Source organism: Lolium rigidum, chromosome 3, assembly GCF_022539505.1.
Source record: "Lolium rigidum isolate FL_2022 chromosome 3, APGP_CSIRO_Lrig_0.1, whole genome shotgun sequence".
Classification (NCBI taxonomy): Eukaryota; Viridiplantae; Streptophyta; class Magnoliopsida; order Poales; family Poaceae; genus Lolium; species Lolium rigidum.
Genome location: NC_061510.1, coordinates 198,328,747 through 198,338,732, shown reverse-complemented (window position 1 = coordinate 198,338,732; position 9,986 = coordinate 198,328,747). Strand labels below are relative to the sequence as shown.

Sequence of the window (9,986 nt, the reverse complement as noted above, 5' to 3'; positions counted from 1 at the left end):
CCTTAAATTTACGCATTGTTGTTTGGAGCAAATTTTCCTACAACAACGCTAGGGCCTGTATGCATAATTTGGTATTAGAATCTGCAACTATTTATTTAAAAAAAAAATCTGAAGTGATGTTGGTACAAAAGAAACTATATCGAAGAGTACTCAATCAAAAGATTCCACGCTAGGAGATACTAAACCTGAATCTGCAGATAACAACTGTCCCGCACACAACCTAGATCCAGTGGAGAAGGATTAGGAACGGAAGCGAATAAATATATCCAAGTAAGCTGAGAACAGCAGGATCATGGGAAACATATCACGCTTAGGTTGAAGGAAACTTGTGTTCGCGGGTAACCTCTATCGTAGGTATTCGCTAGATACAGTCGCACGCAGCCCTCGTCGGTATCAGCGCTAGCGGACGGCCAGGCGAGCAGGAGAGGACCGCTGGTCTCAAGACGCCGTGTCCAGGGTGGAGCATATGAGCCTTTTGGCGGCGCAAAGAGGGGAAAGGGTAGGCAGGATCTGCTCCTACTCACGGAGGCGCGTGGAGGGGAGATGGGTAGGCGACCTTCCCCTTGCAGATCGAGAGGGACGGGAGAAAGGGAGAGAACGGAAGGGGGAGGCGTCATCACAATGGATAGAGAGGCAGGGAGGAATAGGAGTAGACATCAAACGACGGGCGGTCTCCGCGACCTAGTGTTTGTATAGGGGGCCGACGCCGGGAAAAAGCGGAGATCCACGGCGTCGCCGGCTCCGGCGAGGTGGACGGATGCTCTTGCTCCGGCCCTCTCTCTCTCAATTGCGGTGCGGGGTGAAGCACGGATGGGATCTGGGAGAGATTTTTTTAGGAGGTTCGGGGAGAGATGAACGCATAAAGAAAAAAAAAGAGGGTGGTCGGTGGCGGGCCACACTGCACCGTCAAAACGCTGAGAGGTCGGGGATTGCAACAGCCTTACATGTTGTTTATCTATTATAACGTGTCAACTACATTTGACACTTTCCAGAAGGCTAATGACAAACAAAACTGATGTTTCTTTTCCAGTATACACACACGCAACTTCCTCAAAGGTGACTCAGTCTATCACAAATAATATCAAGCACACTGCACACACCACGCATGTATTACAAAGGCAAACATGTATTACAACTTATACAAGCGCATTGAAATCTGCAGGCCATCAGTGCAGCAAGCATGCGAGGATTTGTACTTCTGAGGCTCTGATCAGTCATCAGGGCAATGCGACCTGAGAGGCCTTGCAGTTCTCCACGATGGCCTTGGATTTAGTGTATAGGGACGTCAGCTGTCCCTGCCTCTGAGAGAAGGACTGGCTGAAGATCCTGATATCCTGCTTCAGCTGCTCCATCTTGTACCTCTCGGTCTCGAGCTCTTTCAGCAGCTCCTCCTTCTCGGATACGAGATGATTGGCTTCCTGCTTCGACCTGGAGAGCTCATGTCGCAACGAAGAGTTCTCCTCTATGAGCTGATTGCGCTCCTTCTCGAGCACTGCGCAGCTCGCTTTTGAATCCTCTAGCTGCTGTCGGTCGGAGATGCAGTCCTTCTCCAGCCTTTGGCATCTCACGTCAATAGGCTCCTTTAATGGCGCAACCTGCAGGGAGAAGACAAGAGTTAGCAGCGAGAAGGCAACTGTCTCACATTGGGAAAAGAGATTTCAGCAGCTTGATCAATTATCATGAGTAAAGCCAACTTTCGACTGGAAACACAAATTAACCAGGAAAAGATTACAGCTCAATGACAAATTATCATGACCAACCGAGCAATGGAAGGTTGCAAATTGTTTGGCTAATGAAGGTAGATCTGGAGGAAGTACCACTTGTTGGCTACACCAAATCCCAGACTGTATTTCACGGCTAGTTTTAGCTGACTGTAACCCTGTGCTAGAGGAATAAAATTTCATTGATTTTCCCGCAAAAAAAAAATGGAGTTCCAGAATATTCAGTTTTAACACTAGGAAAATCTGACTGTTAATTTGCTACTTCAGCATGACCTTTTTACACACAGTAATTCATCTTGGATGAATCACAAATATACCACCTGCTAGATCGAAAAGTCACACAGTTTCTAACTTTCTATCAATCAGGCATCTGCGTTAGTACTTAGTACACTGAACCACCATGCAACTTATTCTGGAGCTGAAGAAATTCGATCAGAAAGCACTCTTCGGTTGCACTACTCTTGCTAAGTGAAAAAAAGTTATTGCTTATTACAATTTAAACATCAAACGCCAGTCCTGTCAAGGAAAGTGTGCAAATAGTCGTGATTTAAATTTTAGTATTAATTTGTTTATGCTAACTAGTTTCCCGAAAAAATATACAGAACATGTTTTTGGTCCATAAACATGTACCGCCTAAAATACCTGTAGAAACATTCTAGGCGCTCTCCGGGATAAGCACCAGGCGTCTACCATCCGAGCTAGCTTATCCTAAGTTCCTAGCTGCCTTGGTGGGCTGGCTATGGTGGCGTCACATATTTGCTTTGCCGTTTATTGTGATGATCAGTTATGTCTGTGTGAGCTTGTCATCCACTGCCTGCATGTGTTCATGATTTGTAGGTATCAAGTGTTAAACAGTTTCAGATGTTTTATTGCGTGTGTTCGTGATCGTTTATCAGTACTTCTGTTCACCGCATTGTTTTGTTGCTGTTTTAAACATTTATCTCATCTTAAGGTTAACTTTTGTAAAAATGTACAAGCAAATAAGAACATATATTATCGTCAAACAAATATATTGATAGAACTTACTGCTGTTGTATCTTTTGGCAAGGACGGTGGACATTTGAAACCAGGTGCCATCTCAAGCATATCAAGATCAGTAATGCATCCTTTGTTCAGCTGCATCCAGAGGTCCTCATCAGCTACAGCACCTAAATTTTCAGGTATTGGGCTGAACTCCACATCGTTCAAATAGCGTGAGCGGCTGGCAACAAATCCATCTGGTGTCCGCTTAGAATCTGGAGTTTTCAATGAATCTAGCTGCAAAAGGCCAATAAATAGTTTTGTGACTTCTGTCATCATCTGAGCTCAAGTATTAACAAACGGTTCAAAGGAAAAATATGATATTGTTCCCAATAGACCAGGACCAAGATAGAAAAATGGAAAATATTAAGCTTCCATCATAGCACCAACATATCAAGAGACTACAGGTTGAGCTAACAAAAATTTACAATGCTGCTTCACCAAACATACCTGTATAGAGTCAGTAAACTGCTCTGCTGATAGGCCAATATTGTCGTGGTTTTCTAACATTTTTTGTTGCTCGGTCAACTGGTGCTCTAAAGTCTCCCTTAACCTCCTTTCCTCTTCAAGTTCCATTGCCAGTCGATCACGCTCAAGTTCAAACTACAAGAGATAATTAACATAACTTTATCTGTTAAAAAACGGTAACAGTTGTGTGATGCATCCAAAAAAGGATGTGCATGCTCTACTTAGACTTTACACACCTTATGCATGTCATTACGTTGCTTTAGGATAAGCTGCTCCAAGACTTCAGAATGAGAACCCTGAAATTTAAGGAAAAAAATCTCAAGTAACAGCAACATACATCACATATGCAGGACAACATAAAACAAACTGGACCAACCTGTAGCTTTTGACGAAGTTCTTCTATTTCCAGTTTTTGCCTCTTCAGCAGAGCAGCATCTGTTAGAATCTGATATTCCAACATCCATTATTAGGTTCTCAGAATATCACTACTTATAAACCATGCTGATAAACTGAAGTCAATAATTGATTCTTATGCTAATAATGCAAGTATTTTGATGAGAACCAGACCATCGTACTAAACATATTTTTAGCAATTTATGCCAAATACATTTCACATACAAGGAATAATAATAAATGAAAACAGTAGAACAAGCTAATACACAAAAGTACAGATATATACTATTGTATTGCTGCTATCAAAATTAATGTTGAAAAAACATATCTGTGTAAGGTGTACTAATTAGAAATTAAAACTCATATTGCACCATAGAAGTTTCGACACTCACCTCATTTACTTGGGCACAATTGCTTACACATTTTGCTCTACTTGCGAACTGAAGAGTTCCTCTAGTTTCCTCGATATGAATCTGTATTAAAATTTTAGAAGATTCAACACCAGTGAAGGTGGGTAAGTGCAGGAAGGATTGACACTATATGATTTACTTGGATGTAGCAAATGTAAATATGAGCATACCTCTTCAGGTGCAGCAGTGCAGATGATTGATGTCTTTGCATTGCCTCCAAGTGCAGACTGGAGAATGCGAGTCAACTTACTATCACGATAAGGGATGTGCCCTCTGCATCAAAACAATTAACCACCTAAGTGCCTCAAACAGTGCAGATCCTGGATATTACGAAGTTTTTACATAATTGAAGTAGAATTAACACACTTTCTTCCTTGCACTATGAGATAACCTTTTTCATTATGGATAAGCCCATGATTTTATAGGAGACAAGAAAAATAAAGAAAATCTGACAGTGTCATATCTAATGGATTTACCAAATTAGCCAAATAGAGAATAATGGGCTGATTAATTAAAAAGGGTAAAATTCTATATTGCAGCAAAGCAGTACACACTGCACTGTTCAATTGGATATTTCTTTCACCTGGATAACGATCTCTTTTTTCATTCAGTGAGTTGGAACTCATTAAAAGATGGCAAAGATAGCTCCAATAACTTCTGGCTTCAATACTCTTGGATAATGATCATTACAATTTAGATAAATGATAATATGTAAATGAAACCTATGGTTAATTTTGCCATACAATTTGTGCTTGCCATTTGTTATCCATGTTCTGAACTGAGGCTGTGTTTGGCATTGTGGTGGATTATGATAGTCCCATTTGTTCAACCCACTGTTTCCTAGCTTTGTGTTCTTTGCTTGCCTTTTCCTACTTTTATTGCTAGTTTTCTACAAAAGATATAATAAGCACAGTTCAGCAACCAGAAACTGAGACTAAATTAGTAACACCAGTAGCTGTTTATGGTTGCTGGGAACTTTGGTAACTACTGCTAATTTATACCTTTCTAAAAATGCTTATATTTTGGAACGGGGGTAATACCATATAATAAATCAGAGCAGTCGCATTCATCTACATGTACTTTTGTTACATAACTGTGAGATTACTGTCAGCAAACTACGAGATCACTCTCAGCTCAAACTAAATGTGAGAGCTTGGTGCAGTTACGAGAAAGTAACAGATTTGGCAACTCAGTGTAATGATCCATGGACATACCTTTGCTTTCCATTCTCACTCAACTTATTGATGACATTTCCAAGAATCATCAAGCTTTTGTTGATATGCTTCCCTTCCTTAAGTCGCACGCCATCCGCTCCAGTCTTGGCGATCCTTTCTGACCCAGCTAAATCCACTAAGTTCTACATGAAAAAGGGTAGTGTCAATCACAGCATTCTTGAAACATTTTCTTTTGTTCCACACACGGGTATTCAGTCAAAAGCACATACCAAGATAGATACCCGGATTGCATCTCCAGAGTTCACCTGGTCCTTAGCACTGCTTTCAATGACCTGAAACCAACAGAGCAACACAGTTTAAAGTTTATTCTGTCGGTTCCACTCTGTGAAAATGGACATAAAACCACCACAATCATTTGTTGCTTCAGTATACCATCCGAAAAATAGTATGGGATCGGCTGCTCCGGACGTTCATGTTTGTTTCTCCAAAATGTCTATTCTCTGTAAGAAAAGGGAAAACTATGAATTGGTGAAATGGTAATAGACATCTGAACAAGTAGAAGAATAAATGGACAGAAATGGCACCTTCTCCACGGTGAAGAAGTTCTAGCACTTGTTCGGCATTGTTAACAATCTCTTCCCGTAGGCCGGAGACATACACACCACGCTGTAGCCACAATACAAATCCTTACAGAATCTATCAAGTAATATGAAGAAAAACTATAATCATTTCTCGCATTTACCTCCAGGCTCTCGTGAATCGGCAGCTTCTCGCTACCGAGTGTGAGGAGGTCATTAATCTCCTCATTGTAAATCTCCATGTACGACACCCTGATAAGGAACTCACGGTCTGCAGCCTGTCCCAGAACCGAAATAAAATAAAGGACTGAAAGAAACAATAAGCTCCGCAAAAAAAAAAAAAAAAAAAAACAATTACCTCGGCCGCCGTGTCAAATATGTCGCGGATAGCGAGCGGAATGATCCCAGGGTCGGCAGTGGAGCCGTTCATGGTGAAGGTCTTGCCACTGCTGGTCTGGCCGTAGGCAAAGGCGGTGCCGTTGAAGCCATCTACGGCGGCGCGGATGAGGGATCGTACGAGCAAGCCGTAGATCCGCCCGTTGGTGGCCGTGTCGTCGAACACATGGTCTTTGGGTGGGTAGGGAATGGGCCAAGAAAAGAGCAGCGCGGGTTAGAAATTGAGGGAGAGGGTTGGGGATGTGACGAGAGAGAGCAGGGGTCCCGGTACCGAAGGCGAAGGAGGTGCCGGGGACGGGGACGGCGCGGTGGAGGAGAGAGATTCGGGTGTCGTCGATGCGCCACTCGCGGTTTCCGCCAGCGCCACCCCCGGAGAAGGAGGAAGAGTCTACGTCAGGGTCGGCGGAGGACTTGGGTGGGCGGAAGCGGACGGCGACGGAGATTTTCTCCATGTGCGGCGGCTGGCGGCGTGTCGGCGACTGCTAGAACGGTGGGTTGGGAAGAAGCAGGATTTGAAATTTGGGCGTGAGGGCGATAGGATTGGAGCGGGCGGGTTGTCTTGTCTGGGGATGGAATGGAATCGGGGTTAGTCCATACTCCATATAATATGGGCATCCTGGGCTCCAAAACATGTAAGCCCGGCCCAACTGCTTCAACCGGTAATCTGGTCCCGTGTACAGAAAACTTCTGAATTGTTTTTCTCATGTCAAAAAAACAATATGACATCCACGCCCTGCCCGCGGCTCCTCATTCCTATCGGTTTGAAGTAATCCTTTGTGAGCCTATGTCTGATTGGTGACAAAATCCTGAAACATTCCTTGAATTCCAATGCGATGAAATTCAAGTATTGGTTTCCGCTAATGTGGGAATCAACAAACCCAGAGGGTATTCTCGATCACCTCTTTATGCAAATTCGAGTTGAGTTTTCATGCAACAGTACTCGATAGCAACATTAGGTTTGAACCCACGAAGTGCCACAGTGCCCGGGCCCACTGCAAGTGCCAAAGCCAAACACGGAATGACGATATCTTATTCTGCGGCTGCCCTGCAGGCCTTTCATCAATGTCACGGCTGTTTCTTCTGTACACGCATTGTCGGGCGACGGCTAGGATTATGCGTCGTCATCAATGGCATCGTGTTTCGCGTGCGTCCGGCCTTAAAAGTCGATTGTCATCGTCTCTGTCATTGCCCACACCACCGACACCTCCACTCCCACCCCTCACCGCCCCGCACTGCTGCATAACCATGGGAAAGAAGAAGCACGACTCTGAGGCATCCAACAGTGGCGCCAAGAAGGCAAAGCGGACGAACAGGGTGCCGCTGCCCGTCGAGATGGCGCGGCTCATGCACAAGAACTGGATGTCGTGCGACGGCTGGCAGGACGTGCACCTGCCAGGCAGCGGCTGGCGGCTTAGCCACCTCCGGGTGCATGTCTCGCTCGTCCTCTCGCGCCGGCCGGCGAGAGCGCCGAGATCCGGCGCGAGCGGCGGTACCTGTCGCCGGACCTCCGCGCCGATTGTAACATCCATGTTTCTCTAAACCTAGAATAGGGTTTGTTTGTGCATCATGAGCATCATGAAAATTTCCTAGGAAAATTTGCACAAAAGAAATTATTTGAAAACCCTAATGTTATGCAAATCTCCCTCTCATCTCAAATGCTCAAATAGTTTCCAAATTTAAAAACTAAGTTAAATGGCAATTCTGAAATATATTAAGAAGATCATTGATATTTTCAAAAGTTTAGAAAGTTTGAATCTTCAAAGCAATTTCAAATATCAAAGGAGTTGAATACAAATTTGAAATCGAAATTTAAAAAGAGAAGGAAAAAACCTTCCCTGTTTTGGGCTCAGCCCAACCCTTCTCTCTCCTTCTCCAGTGCCAGCAGCCCAACAGGCCGGCCCAGCTAATTCCCTAGGGGGTTATGTGCAAAATCGCAACTTCATCTTCCACCTCCGTTCGTTGAAGCAGCTCGATGGCAGCACCTGCGAGCCCGGCAGCACCAAGATCCACGCCGCCGCCCCTGGAACCTCTACAAGTACCCATGCGCCGCCAGGACGAACCCTAGCGCCCCAACTCCTTCTCTCCCTCGTTCCCTTCTTCTTCATGCGAGGTGGCCTAAACCCTAGCCCCTGGCCGCTTCCTATCGCCGCAGCCCCGGCCATCCCTGCGACTCCCCGAGAGGCCCACGAGCTTCTCCTCGATGTGATTATCATCCTCGTAGACGCGCTCTTCGCGGGAAGGTCCGAGGCGGCCGAATCGGGCCCTCTTCCCCCACGTCGGCCACCACCGCTTGCCGCCGTTCCCGAGCCTCCACGGCCTCGTCGTCTTCACCAACGCGTCCAGGGTGAGCCGCCGGTCCTCCTAGTGCCCTCGCCTCTCTCGCTAGCCCTCGGTGGCGTGCCCGCAACGCACGTGCCCCGGCCGCCACTCGGCATCGCCGTCGGCGATGCTCCGGCGACATCTAGGTCGCGGCGCCGCCACCAGGCGACTCGCCGCCCTCGCCCGCGTCCAACATGCCCCTCCACGCCCCCGCGCGGTTGACCCAGGCGGTTGATCGTCTTGGGGCTAGCCCCTCTTTTTCTTTTTATTTTTCTAGTTATTATGTAATTGATAAAACCATGACATGTGGGGCCCTCTATCAGATATTTATTCATTTTCGTAAATATTTAGGAAAATAATAAAACCATGACATGTGGGTCCATGTCTGTCATATTTTTATAATTTTCCAGAATTTCCAGAAATGATTTCAAATGATTAAAACTTTGGAAATTCATAAGTAATTCATTTTAAATCGGAAAAAATATGTATAATATATCAAAAATTTCAGAAAAATGAGATATACAATTTGGTTACACAATCATGCATTTACAAACAACGTTGAACCCTAGTTGTTTTAGAAGAACTAATTGTACCCCTCTGAGGGCTCCAGAACTGCTAACCCTAGTTCCGTCGAACACCAGTTAAATTGATGATCATGTCTTAGGGTTAGTTCAATACCTTTAACATGTCATATCATCATTCTTGTATGCGCATTGCATTGATGTCATGTGTTGATTGTTGTTCTACCTTTCTGGTTGCTTCTTCGCGATCGATAGAGCAAGTGCCCGAGACGATGAAGATTGACAACGATGCAACTCAATAATTGTCCATCGACGAACAAGTCAAGCATGGGATCTTCGAAGATCCATATTGGTTTGTCAGGGACAAAGGCAAGCCCTAACCTGGTTCATATATGGTTTGGAAATGCTTTTACTTCTGGTTCCTACATATTGCATATGATTCCAATATATTTTATCGGCATATATAGTTATCCTATGTGTTGCATTTACAATCCTTGTAGCCTAAATACCCTGATCCACTGCTCCTAGCAAGACTAAGTTTGAGCTTGTGTGCATCGCTACAGCCGTTATATCGAATATGCTTAGTTGACGAATTTTGACCCATCCGGTTGATGAATCAGAGCTGCGAATGAACCTAGTATGGCAGGATGACGTGATAAGATCAGTGATTATTTTAAACATGCTTAAAGGCTTGGATGGGCCGCCACATGGAGATGTGGTGATTTAAGTGTTCTCGCCGACACTAGGACCCGAGGTTCTCATCTCTTGAACCAAGACCGAGCGTACAGCCACACGGGTCCCATGGGAACCCCTTGGCCCGATCTTGCCTAGCTTGTTCATGAGTCACCTAGTTTGCGAGTTCCATTTGGCATTCTGCATGGCGAAGGCGTGGAAAAGGTTTTCAAATGTGCATCTCATACAGGGATGTGGCTGGGGTGAAGGATGCTGGAGGCATTGAACTGGATTCCCTGCGCACAACAATCGG

The 9,986-nt window shown here is 45.0% G+C and overlaps 1 protein-coding gene across 1 annotated transcript; it reads right to left on the bottom strand.

Annotated features, from left to right (window-relative positions):
* Positions 1-1,179: 1,179 nt before the first annotated feature.
* On the bottom strand, positions 1,180-6,255 carry LOC124698821 (kinesin-like protein KIN-7L). Its single transcript, XM_047231237.1, has 13 exons — positions 6,124-6,255; positions 5,930-6,043; positions 5,772-5,853; positions 5,620-5,687; positions 5,457-5,519; positions 5,227-5,369; positions 4,183-4,285; positions 3,995-4,075; positions 3,586-3,654; positions 3,446-3,505; positions 3,192-3,344; positions 2,748-2,978; positions 1,180-1,595 (listed from the first exon to the last, which is right to left on the bottom strand). Exons 1-13 carry the CDS (start codon positions 6,193-6,195, stop codon positions 1,218-1,220), a joined length of 1,617 nt encoding a protein of 538 aa, XP_047087193.1. The 5' UTR covers positions 6,196-6,255; the 3' UTR covers positions 1,180-1,217.
* Between the last annotated feature and the right edge of the window lie 3,731 nt (positions 6,256-9,986).

Excerpts from the sequence above, each read along its gene's own strand:
- LOC124698821 (XM_047231237.1), bottom strand. The coding sequence starts at position 6,195 with ATGAACGGCTCCACTGCCGACCCTGGGATCATTCCGCTCGCTATCCGC. Across the intron at positions 5,370-5,456 it reads CAATCCGGGTATCTATCTTG|AACTTAGTGGATTTAGCTGG; the intron begins GTATGTGCTTTT and ends TTTTTCATGTAG. Across the intron at positions 3,506-3,585 it reads AACTTCGTCAAAAGCTACAG|GGTTCTCATTCTGAAGTCTT; the intron begins GTTGGTCCAGTT and ends CTTAAATTTCAG.